This window comes from Hydra vulgaris, chromosome 05 (assembly GCF_038396675.1).
Source record: "Hydra vulgaris chromosome 05, alternate assembly HydraT2T_AEP".
Lineage (NCBI taxonomy): Eukaryota > Metazoa > Cnidaria > Hydrozoa > Anthoathecata > Hydridae > Hydra > Hydra vulgaris.
The window spans coordinates 8,268,770-8,282,500 of record NC_088924.1 but is presented as its reverse complement, the minus strand read 5'-3'; the positions used below and the strand labels follow the sequence as shown (position 1 = coordinate 8,282,500).

Genomic DNA, 13,731 nt, shown 5'->3' with positions numbered 1-13,731 from the left:
TGTATACTCATACAAATATATTAAATGTTTCGTAATAGTAATATGTTTAAATAAGTCCTCGTAGATAAAATGACAAATAATTACAAAACAATTAAACAAAACCAACAAGTTATACAAAAATATATAGTTTGTGAAATATAAACTTTAAGTAAAAAAAAGCAATCGTTATTTCATAGCAAGTTAGTTGATATCAAAATTGGGAAAAAGGGAAAAAAGATTGGTTTCTTTTAATTAATGTTTACATCTATGACAAATAGTATCTAAAAAGCCAATATTTGTAGCTGCTAAAGCACGAATTAATTAATAACGTGCAGCTCATCTTTAGTAAAAGATGTACTGTTTGCAGCTGTAGAAAAAAAAAAAAAACTCTATTCTTCTATGTCAATTCTATTCTTAAATGAATTAATCGACGGAACCTTTTTGCATGCTGACGGCAAGTTATTCCAATCATTGACAATACGATTTGTAAAAAAATTGTGACGAGCATTATTATATGTGAATTTACGCATTTGGACGTTGGAAGGTGATCTGCGAATTGGTGGATTATGCCAATTGATACTCTCAAAACCGTTTTCTAGTTTAAACTGTTGGATTAAGTCGCCACGTCTCCTGCGAGTTTCCAAAGTAATAAAATTGAGCTGATGACACCTTTCAGCGTAAGGTAATCCTATTAAATCATGAGGTACTTTTGTTGCTTTGTGCTGAATTTTTTCGATTTCTTTGATGTCACCTTTTAGGTAAGGACACCATGCCGGAATAGCGAGTTCCAGGTGCGGCCTAACATACTTAGTGTATAATTTACTCCAAAGCTTCATATCTCTTGATCTAAATGTTTTTTTTAATAGGCCAAGTATCATATTCACTTTACGTGTAGCAACCTCTATGTGTTGCTTCCATTTTAGACCATTAGATATAAAGATACCCAAGTCTCTCTCAATATCCGTTGCCTCAAGAGTAAGTGATGTATTTCATTTCATCATTCATTACATATTCATGGTTACTATTTCCATAACCAAGGTGCATAATTTTAAATTTTGGAACATTTAATTCCATTAGCCATTCCTTTGACCATTCTGTGACAATATTTAAATCGTATTAAAGGATTAGGCGATCAGTATCGTGAAACTCAATCTTATTTCTCGTAACAGTTTAGTGTCGTCAGCATAGATTTTATGAACTGATTTTAAATTATCCGTTAAGTTGTTTATATAAATGATAAATAGTGTTGGACCAAGTACAGACCCTTGAGGAACTCCGCTTAGAACATCGGTCCAGTCGCTAGAGTGTTCACCTAAAACAGTTCGCTATTTTCTAATAATCAAAAATGACTCAATCCATTTTAGTACATTGCCATTAATCCCATATGTTTTCAATTCATGAAGTAGTCTACGGTGAGAAACTTTATCAAACGCTTTCGCGAAGTCCAAAAATGCAATATCGACAAAATTTCTTTTACGTAACGCTTTCGTGATGTAGTCGACACTCTCCAATAAGTCAGACGTGCATCCTTTTTTGGACATGCACGTCTTTTTTTCAAGATATTTAGTTATCTGTTCCCTGATAATCTTTTCCATTACTTTACATGGAGCTGATGTAATAGACACTGGTCTGTAATTAGCGGCATCAAGACGACTTCCTTTTTTAAACAGCTGTGCCACGTGTGACTGTTTTCAAGCTGTAGGTGTCGAGCCTTCCGACAGTGCTTTATTGTAAAGTAAAGTAAGAGGGTAAGTCATTTGAACTGCGCATTCTTTAAGTACCTTTGGACTAATGTTATCAGCACCAATAGATTTATTCGGGTTCAAACCTTTCAAATAAGCTAGCGTCGCTTCAAAATTAATAATTATATCGCCTAAGTCTTCTTGATAATGCCTTCTTTCAAAAATAGGTAACTGACTACTTTTACTGTCATTTACAACAAAAACTGATTTGAAGTGTTCGTTAAGTCTGTTTGCGATATGTATTTCCTCTGTTAACGTTTCACCTTTTGCATCAGATATAGCACTAATAGATACATGAACATTCTGTTGCGCCTTAGCATAGGCGTACACCCTTTTAGGATTAATTTTATCTGATGCTAGTTGTGCTTCAAATACCTGAACACGACGTTTACACGCTTTCTGCACTTGGCTTCTTAGTTTCCTATATTCACGAATCAGTGTCGCTGATCTCCAGTTAGTCGCAGATAAGTAATTGCCCAGTTGCTTTTTTTTGCTTTATCATAGCCAGTACCTCCTTATTCATCCACGGCGCATTACGAGTGGTATGGACTTTGTTTAACGGAATAAATTGCTTGCTGAGTTTATTATTTATTTTTTGCAGAAAAGTTTAGAGCACTCATAAGTGTTTTTTTTTTCAAATAATTGCTTCCAGTTATTTTCCATAATCTTTTTACCGAAATTTATATAGTCACCTTTTTTGTTTGAGAAAGTAGTCTCATTTTTAGAAAGGACGACATAATCCCAACTCAGCATGCGATGACCTTGCGACGAATTACCTAACGGCAGAGAGCTAGATAAGTTTATTACTCTTGTTGATAAGTCTGTAATAATTAAATCCAAAATTTATTTTGCTTTATCATTAGATGCTTCGAATGTTGAGAAATCAACTAATTGTTCTAGGTTATGATTAGCCAAAGTATCAAGAAAAACACTTGCGGCACTATTTTGACCATTAGTAATTCGATAGTGTCATCATCGTGCCATTTGATATCCGGAAAGTTGAAATCACCTGCTAGTAACATACAACTATACGCTTTTCTATCAACAGCTTGCTTAGCCAACATAATTGTTTTATTTATATCATTTATATGCGATAAAGGTGGTCTTTAGACACAACTAATAAGAACAATTTCGTTACCGATTTTAATTTCACACCATATTTGCTCGGAGTTGCTGTTGTTTAAGATCTCTCTTAGATGACGATCAGATACCTCATTCACGACTAGATCACGCTTGATGTAGATAGCAACACCTCTACCGTAACTAATTCAATTTTTCTTCACTAGCGAGTAGTTGTTCAATTGAGAAGCAGATATTTTAGTAAACCATGTCTCAGAAATAAAGATTAAATCATACATGTTTATGTCACAAAGTGCAGATAATTCGTTCATTTTATCCAGATTAAGGGAAGTTGCGTTAGTATAAAAACATTTTAAAAATGTATTTTAAGGGTTAGATTTAGCAGATTTTATTTTTCTACTTAATGTATTTAAATAAATATTAGCACGTAAACATTTTGATTCATTGTGTTTTTGCAATTCTGGCTGCTTGTGCATCTCTCCATTTGATGAAGGATGCTTTTTACGTCCATTGATTTCAACTTCCTGTGAGACATCAATGCATCGCAACTTATCGCTGCGGATGACAAATCTAAAGGGCTTGTCAAGTTTTTCTAATTGTTTTGTCGATGCTATAACGTTGTTTCTGATAGATACCGAATCAACTTCAATCATAAGAGGAGCAGGTTTACAAAAATAAAAGTTCTTATTTTTTTTGAAACGTTTAACTCTAACTATATTGACTGATTTATTTAAGGATGCCATAACCTTTTTGAATTCCGCGGTGTCATTTTCAGTTATATCGCTTGGTTGAGTTTTTACAGATTCAGGTAGACCAAACACAACAATTCTCTTCTCTCTATTAGTCACGCCCCTATTATGCTTATTGAGCACGCTCACTACAGCTACGTTTGCTAATGTACCGGGTTTGCTGACTTGTTTAACAACTTAGATAACAAAGGTTTTTTACTACTTTTGCTATCTTTCAGGGACTTTATTTCAATATCCTGCAAATCAATTCTATTAGTAAGTTCATCAATTCTCGCAGTAAGTGATTTAATTACACGAAGAGCTTGTTTAAGCTCTTTTTTGGCAATTTTATCAGCGTTTTCCAGAGCGTCTTTAAACTGTTTTTGTGTCACCATTTTTAGCAATTACCAGTGGAAGCGATTTTAAGGTGTATGTATTTATGATTTGCTTTTAACTCGATAAATACTCTTTGATATAGTTTATATCCGTGAAGTTTCAATAAACTTTTTTTGAAAACTTTTTTATTTTTAATTTATTTTTTTTTTTTTTTTACGTAATAATACTATTTTTTCCGTGTTATAACAATTTCTCTATAATAATGATAATAATATTTTTCTGAAAAAAAAATATAACTAATTTTCCGGAAATATATATAATCACGGATTTATTATGTAATATATTAAGTATGTTAAATATATTTAACAATATATATATGTAGTGATGAAAACGTTTTTTCTATTTTAAAATAATCTTTAAAAAAATATTTAAAGTTTATTGTATTTAAAAACTAATTGAAGTAAGATTCTTTTAGATTCTATTTTAAATTACTTTAGTGAGTAGTTTTCTTTATTGAACTTTATAAAAAAAAATGCTATAAAAAAGGTCCTCGATAATGAATTTGATAAAAACTCATTTATAAATTAATTCTCGGAACATTGAATTTGTTTCCCTGTTCAATATTTCACTAAAGTAAGATTGAAATATAAGTGGAGATTTTCCATGCGTCATTTTAAACACGAATAGTATATATATTTGGTAAATGTTTAGTTTATAAACATTTAAGGCCTTGAGACGATTTAATAGTGGTTTGCAACATACAATTCTTTTTGCGCTTAATACAAGCATGCTCTTGTTTACTTTAAAGTTGATTAAGTTTTTTGTGGTTTGTACTTCTTATGCAATAATAATAAGAAAGATACTAGAATAAATAAAAAACATTTATTAATAGAGTTCTAGTATTTAAATATTTTGTTTTATAAAGCATGGAAATTTTATTAGATATTTTACATTCAATGGATTGGATGTGAAGCTTCCATGACAACCATAGCTGTTTAATACCTGTGGTTAACACCCTTTAGTACTACTTATACCAATTGGATGGTTATCTAAAGCAACCAATCTTGCTTTCTTTTATGTATTTGCTTTGACTTTTCATCATTAATATCCCATATCATTTTGATGAATACTTTAATTGAAATGAACTTTACATGTGAAATGAAAAAGCAATTATCTTACTTTGATAGGCATTTGCTTTTCATTTCACACTTTTTTTTCAACTAACATACTACCTTTTGAACAATCTTGTAAAGTTGAAGAAGTTGATTGTTCAATTTTATTTTTTATTTTATTTTCATATAATTTTTGACGAAACTTTTTGACGTGATGTGCAGTGGAGTTGTAAAAAACAATTTTTGACTAAAATTATTATATCCCCCTGCTTATTTGATTTCTACATAGAATACTAGCTGTTGTGACATTTTTATTAGAGATGAATGCAAGTATCACATTTATGTTATTTATAATATCCAACTTGCGTATTGTAGTTATCGTATAAGTTGTATTGTAGTTGTGATATATAAAATATGTGCGATTCATAGAAATGTGCAATACATTTGATATGGGTGATACTATACGTGTGGTGCATACAATTGCCAATTTAAAAAAAAAAAATTTAAAAAAAATCGCCCCCCTGATCACCCAGTGTCGTCAACTCTGCATTTGTGTAAAACATACAATATGTGTAATATTGTCAGCTCGGAATACGAGTGTCTCAAAAATTTATTAAAATTAGATATCAATACATATTGATATTATCTAATTTAGGTGAATTTAAAGTTATGTAAATGTAAAAAATGTTATTATATTACGTTACAATGTAATGTTATTTAGCGTTACTTTTTATTTTTTTTTTTTATTTATTTATTTCGTTATTAAAAAAATAATACAATGCCGTTTTATATAAATAAAATTTACATGACCGAGGCTAAAAGAAGACAATATTTGCCTTATCACTACGCCCCGATTGCTTTCATCAGCAAGCATGTACAATTACATTAAAATGTAAACATAAAATTACTTTGCACGATATAAAAAATAAATACAAATTTTACAAGTATGTTAAGATCAGTAACTAATCTATAATCAAAAAAAAATCTTAAAAAAAAGATAAACAAATAATAATAATAATAATAATAATAATAATAATAATAATAATAATAATAATAATAATAATAATAATAATAATTACACCTAAAAATTAAAAATAAGTTAATAGGAGAATTTTAGGAAAATTTAAATTAAAAACCAGTTAACAAGAAAGTTGTTAAAATAGAAAAGAAAAAAAAAGAAAAAAAGAAAAAAAGAAAAAAAAAAAAAAGAAGACGAAATAAAGAATCTTAAAAAGAATTTAATTCATTAACATCGTTAAGAAGTTTTTGTTTTAGTTTTTGTTTGAAAAGAGAAAGCGAAGAACAATTTTTCAGCTGGTTATTTAAGAAAGTGTTCTATAATTTAGGACCTCTGATGGAAATAGAAAATTTAGTAACTAAATAGCGCATTTTAGGTTGCTTATAATTGTAATTTGAAAATCTTGTAGGGTACTCGTGGTTAATTTTATTGAAAAGTGTATTAAATATTATAGGAGTTACTTTATTATGAAATTTGTACATAAATATAAAAATTTGATAAAGGTTCAACTGAAAAATATTAAGTATGTGATGATTTTTAGATGGTTCCTTAGAATGTGTAAAACGACCTGCACCTGAAATAATTCTGACAGCGTGTTTTTGTCTATTAAGCAATTCTTTAACTTTACTTACATTAGAGCTGCACCATGCAATATTTGCATAGTTTATATAACAATGTATGAGGGAGAAATATAAGATTTTTAAACAGTTTTGGTTTAATAATTGCTTAGCTTTGTATAGAATGCCCATATTTTTTGAAATTTTATCTTCTAACGTTCTTATGTGTTCTCTCCATGTCAAGTTTTCGTCTAGTATCACTCCTAAAAACTTTAATGATGACTCTCTAATTACTTTAGAGTTACCAATATTAAGATCAGGAAGTTTTAAAGGAATATTCCCTTTATTGTGAATTGTATGAAAAAAAGTATACTTAGTTTTCTTTAAATTTAAGGACAATTTGTTTGCCTTAAACCATTCCACTAGATTTAAAAATTCCTTGTTTACTATTTTAAATAAAAGGTTGACATCTCCACTAGAATAAAATAAATTTGTGTCATCTGCAAATAAAACTGAGTTTAAAATGTTTGAAAACTTATGGAAGTTGTTTACATAAATAAGAAATAACAGTGGACCCAGAATTGAGCCTTGGGGAACACCGCAAGTTATAGTCAAGTAATCAGTTTTTCCTTCTTCGTGTGCTATGTATTGTTTTCTATTGCTTAGATAACTTTTGAGCCATTCTAAATATGTGCTTTTAATTCCATAACTTTCAAGTTTTTTTACAAGAATGCTATGGTCTACTGTATCAAAGGCTTTGCTAAGATCTATAAAAACTCCGAGGGTAAATTTACTTTCGTCAAATGCTTTAAATATATTGTGAACAATATTAATAATGGCATGGTCAGTTGAATACCCTGGCTGAAATCCAAACTGTTTATTATATAGAATATTATTTATATTAAGAAAAGTTAAAATTCGGTTATACATAATTCGCTCTAAGATTTTCGAGAAGCAAGGAAGAATTGAAATTGGTCTGTAATTTTCAGGATTAGAAATGTCTCCTGATTTGAAAATAGGTATGATCCTCGCAATTTTAAATTTCTCCGGATGAATACCTAGTTTTAAAGATAGATCAAAAATATGTAAAAGAGGGATTGTTAAGTATTTTATCGATTTTTTAATTACGTTTCTACTAATATTATCATACCCCACACTTTTGTTTAGTTTTAAAAGATATACTGCATCTAAGAGTTCCTTTTCAGTAATTTCATAATTATCCATAAATATTCATAATTATATTTATTTAAAAGATTTTTTTTATGAACATAATGCTAAATTTACATAAATTAGATAATTACATATTTATATTTATAATTTTAATAAATTTTTGATAGCACACAAGTATTCCGAACTGACCTTAAGCAAAAGTTTGAATATTTTCAAAAATAATTATACTGGATCCAAAATTTTTGCGATTAAACAATTTTTAAGGATCCCTATATGCATGATGATATTATTTTAACAACGCAAAAAGTTCAGCAGCGTTTTAATTAGATGATAGCTGCTAATTACTGCATATAAATTTACGCTAATTGAACTGATTCCTGTTATCACCACATAAAGTCGATTAAAAACATACAAAGCAACTTGAACTTCACTGCTTACATCAAAGAAACCTTTGAGTATGCTCATATTACCCTAATCTACCCTAATACGCATATGTATACATGTAATACGCACGCATATATTTATCCCACATATTGTTAATAAAGTTATATATATTAAAAAAATTGTAATTTTATTAAAAAAAAAATATTTTGTGTGTGGAAAAGTCTGTTCTTTAATATTTAAGGAGAGGGAGGGGGGAGATATACGTTTTAGAGTGGTTTCATTCCAAGGCTCTAATAAACAATTTTTTGTACACAAGTTTTTTTTATTTGACATAAGCATGAACTTACAAAGTAATGAACTTTTGCAAAAATAACGCATTTGTTGAAGTCTGGAAATGAGCAGAAGGAAAAGATGTTTTTCATGTTTTAAACTTTCACAATAAAAAGAACAAAAAAGATCAAGTTTTTCCTCACAGAGTCTTAATTTAAAAAAAATATCTGAATAGTCTATTAAGTTTAATGAATATCACAGCGTAAATGAGCTTAATACCTCCTACTTCTGTTTTTAAAAATATTTTGCGTTGCGTAATTTATGGACGATCCCTTATCCAAAGACAAGTGTATATTACGGCGTGTTTTACTCGAGTTAAACACGTTTTTTTTGAGGTTTTAAAGTCAAATTGAAATGTCGCAGGCTATCAGTAGTTTCATATTCCATAAGGAAAGTTATTATAATATAAAACTACGTTTCCGTAACGGTGAAACAGTTACGGAAACGTAGTTTTATATTATAATAACTTAAAGTTGTACCGGCTGGGTTATAACAAGTTCGTAAGCATTTGCAAGCAATTATTTAAGTAACGTAAAACCCAGCAAACAAAATCTCGCTGGGTCAATTTGTTTTGTTTTTTTAGTAAAGTTTTGGAAAAGAATGATCCAATTGATTTTTTAAGGTACAGAAGAGGCAATGTAATACACCAGCTATTGCCACGCATATGCAAAAAAAAATTCTTTGTAAATAGTTAATAGTCGCCGTGAGCATTGCTTACGCCGTGAGCATTGCATTGCTTACGGGGAGAGCCGGCAGATCGTAATGTAATTAGTACTATAGTAAATTGGCTTAGAGTAAAAAGAATAATTATGCTAAAGCCGCAACACATCTTGAATTACTAATTGAGATTGCATCTATTAATATCAGGTCACCTCTATTCATTGATAAATTTTAAATTTCCCTCATTAATTTCCACATATTCTTAAATATGATCTTGTAAAGTTTACTTTAAAGCGACTGTTTTCAAACACTTAGAAATTATTATAAGAAACTTGAAATCTGTTAGTGCATAATCGACAACAATTTATGAACTCATTGTTCTCGTATTTAAAGTTGCATAACACTCTTTTTGAGCTTTACAAAAGATTGCCGCATGTCTAAACATTACCTATTTCTAACACCAAAAAATTTTTAACACCAAAAAATTTATTACGCCAAAAAATTTTTAACACCAAAAAGTTTGGCTCTTAAAGTTTTGACTGAGGTTATCTTCGGCAATTAAAGTTTTGCTAAAATTTATGTAAAACTTTAAATTGTAATTCAAGGTTTGAAAACATATTTTTAAAACCGACAATTTTTTTTTTTTTTAATAATAAAGTTTTTCGAATATTATTGTTTTTTCGTATTTAATCTTATTAAAACGTGATTTAAATTACATTTAATCTTAACACTTATATTTCTATTTATTGAGTTTTTATTTATTATTACACATATGCATTGTTTTTCAGCCATCTGCACTTTTTATATATAAGAACCGTTAAAATGCACTAAAAATTTATTGAATTAAAAATAAAAATAAAAGAATAAAAAACATTTTACGTTATTTAATTTTGGACAGAAAATATTAAAGCAAAGAAATTATAAAACCATTTGGTCGGTAACTTTCAAAATACTGATATATATCATTTACATTCGTTCAATTATTATTATTTTGTAATGATTCTACATTAGTTAAAAACATTTTTTCGTAAGTTGCCCTGGCACTTAAAAAACTTTTTTTGTGAGTTGCCATGAGCCTTGATATTATAAACAAAGATTTAGCCTTAAATAAAAGTAATTTTTGTCGCTTTCCTTTTGAAGAAGTTGCTACGGAATGGATTGGAGGAGTACTCAATTGGTTAAACGCAATCATTGGCTTTTTTATTTTAATCTCAAATACTATGCTAGCTTATGGAATTTACAAATCAAAAGGAAAAAATAAATATTCACGAAATGAAAAACTAGTCTTATTTTTGTCATTTATTGATTTCATGATTGCTATTATACATACACCTTTTAATATTAGTTTGTTTGTATATTTAAATCACTTTAGTTGCTTTAGTATTTCGATTATTGCGTTTTGGATTGTATTTCCGCTAACACTTTCCGGTTCAATCATGGTATTGATTTCAATCGATCGTTTTGTTGTACTATTTTACAATAAAAAGTGCTGCGGTTTGCATTACAAAGGAGTACACTTAGTTCCAATTATTATTTTTTATCTGATTTTATCTATTGGAGGTGGAATTTGGTATGCCATGATTCATTACTTTTTACCTAAATCCATTACAATCTTTCCTTACTTTTTCTACGCAAGTGCAACTTACATCGTTACAAATCTGATCATTGGATTGGTTATAAATGTGTTGGTATTGCAAAAAAATTCAAAAAAACTAAAATATGGCACAATTAAAAATGAAAAAAATATTTCTATTGAAAAACGGTTTACTCAAACAATGATGTTTATTTCGTTTTCTTTTATGCTTTCCTACCTACCATCCGTTGCAACACATTACTATCTTGCAGCTATGTTTACTTTGCAGAAACCATTTGGCTTTGCAATAAAGTTAGTACTTTGCACTCTAGTACTATGTAAACTTAATTCAGCCTTAAATCCAATAATATATTTGATTAGAAGTAAGGGCGTGAGTCGAATTTACATTTCATGGCTTCGCACTTTACTTAATAAAATTTGACAACAGCTAAGAATATATAGCATGTAACTTGTAAATGCTAAATGTGACAAAATAAAAACTATCGAAGTCTAAATATATATATATATATATATATATATATATATATATATATATATATATATATATATATATATATATATATATATATATATATATATATATATATATATATATATATATATGTATATATATAAATATATATATATATATATATATAAATGTATATAAATATAATATCTTTTATTTGTTTTTTACAACTTATATAATAACAATTCAATATGTGACTAAAAAAAAAGTAGTATTATATTATAATAACTTTCCTTATGGAATATGAAACTACCGATAGCAACCTCAAAAAAAAACGTGTTTAACTTGAGTAAAACACGCCGTAATACATATACACCTGTCTTTGGATAAGGGATCGTCCATAAATTACGCAACGCAAAATATTTTTAAAAGCAGAAGTAGGAGGTATGAAGCTCATTTACGCTGTGATATTCATTAAACTTAATAGACTATTTAGAAATTTTTTAAAATTAAGACTCTGTGAGGAAAAACTTGATCTTTTTTGTTCTTTTTATTGTGAAAGTTTAAAACATGAAAAACATCTTTTCCCTCTGCTCATTTCCAGACCCCAACAAATGCGTTATTTTTGCAAAAGTTCATTACTTTGTGAGTTCATGCTTATGTCAAATAAAAAAAACTTGTGTACAAAAAATTGTTTATTAGAGCCTTGGAATGAAACCACTCTAAAAAAATTTTAATCTCATATTAAGCGGGGTATTGATTAAATACTTTTAATGTGAAATGAGTGCATGGTGTAAGCAATAGTAATTATATATAGAGGAGAAATTAGGACATTTTGTCTCTGTTTTTACTCTTTGAGCTCTGTAGCCAATGTGGTACTTTTTTTGTAAATATTAATATTTACAAAAAAGTGTTTTTTTGAAGCAAATGAATATGGGTGAAATAATCAAACTGCGTTCATAATAAGAAAACATGGGCATTAGCCAGGACCTCAAAAAAAAATCTTTTGTATTATAAGTCATATAAGTGTAATTTTACAATATTTTATATCCTACTTTTTTTTTTTTTATTAATTTTTTAGTAATTGTAACTGAAATACCTTTTGTCAATATCATGACTATTACTTACGTTTTGGTGACGTAATGAACGTAACGTAAATCATGTTTTAGAACTCAAAACATATATTTTATTTGCCCATTTTAAAAAAGTTTTTATTTTAAAATGGGCAAATAAAATATATAAGACAATTATTGTAATTTATAAAGCAAAAAAGTAAATATAGTAATAAAAAAATAAAACAAAAAAATTATTTAAATAAGCGGGACTCATAAGCCCAAAGATGACACTTGGTGCATTAAATCCAGACATTCTCTGGTTTACTTTTTGAAAATATTTTATATAAACAAAAAAACTTTAACAGAAATATTTAAGTATAAACTTTTACTTGCTTTTTTACTTATTAAAATATTGTCTTCAACTTTTTTTTTTTTTTTTCTCTCTTTCATTACTAATTTCTTTTTTTTTTTCTTTTTTTAACTTGTTCAAATTTGGTGAATTTGTCAGTATTGACGTAATTTCTTTTATTTAAAAAATCTATTTTATGTTTCACTTTTTTTGACTGGTCTCAAATCTTTAAGCATTAGAACTATAGTTAACTCTGTAGATGATATTCATCATTATTCGGAATTTAGTCGGAATTTAGAACATAGCAATAATTCTTTTCTTCGGTTATTATGGTTATCCCAGAAGTCCTTAAGGTCTTATCACACAGCACCGCAGACTCTAAATCTTTTAAACAACCAGTTTCTAGCATATATATTTCTGATAAGTCAACCTCTATTCGGAATTTAGAACATAGCAATAATTCTTTTCTTCGGTTATTATGGTTATCCCAGAAGTCCTTAAGGTCTTATCACACAGCACCGCGGACTCTAAATCTTTTAAACAACCAGTTTCTAGCATATATATTTCTGATAAGTCAACCTCTATTGCATTAAGTTTTTTTTTTTCTTCTTTTTTTTTTAGTACATATATTTTACAAATACAATGAGATAAGTAGCCATTTCAAAATAACAGTTTGATGGTATAGGTATATAAAAAATTAAATATCGTTAGCATAAAGATAAAACAGTAAAATAAGTTCTAATCTAAGAAACAGTCGTAAACAACTTTGCTATAAAAGTAGTTTTTAAAAGAGAAAAAAAATGTAAATTGAAATTACTTTTACAAAGTTATTGGGAGCTCACAGAGGATTGAAATAAGTCTTGTCATTGAGTACTTTTATACTAGACGTGTAGTACGCATAAACACGTAAGTTTACTATGTAATTGATGTAAATATCACTACAAAAATTATTTTTACTCACAGCATTTTATTGTATAAATAGGAACCTCGATATAAAATAGAAAATCTTGAGATTTTTGTTTTAAATGGTAATTTAAATTTTTTGGTTGCTCTTGTGTTATACTTGTTTAAGTTTTTTTCGAAAAATTTGTCGTTAAATGCTCTGAATAAAGATCTAGTTTGAATTTAGACCATGGTCTACTATAGTGGCAGGCCGAGTAAACCTACGGCTTTTAAAAAAACTTGAGAA

General features: G+C 28.2%; 1 protein-coding gene across 1 annotated transcript; it reads right to left on the bottom strand.

The window, feature by feature from the left end:
• Positions 1 to 1,670: 1,670 nt before the first annotated feature.
• On the bottom strand, positions 1,671 to 2,785 carry LOC136080156 (uncharacterized). The gene is made up of 3 exons (XM_065796769.1): positions 2,731 to 2,785; positions 2,396 to 2,542; positions 1,671 to 2,164 (listed from the first exon to the last, which is right to left on the bottom strand). Exons 1-3 carry the CDS (start codon positions 2,783 to 2,785, stop codon positions 1,671 to 1,673), a joined length of 696 nt encoding a protein of 231 aa, XP_065652841.1.
• Positions 2,786 to 13,731: the final 10,946 nt, after the last annotated feature.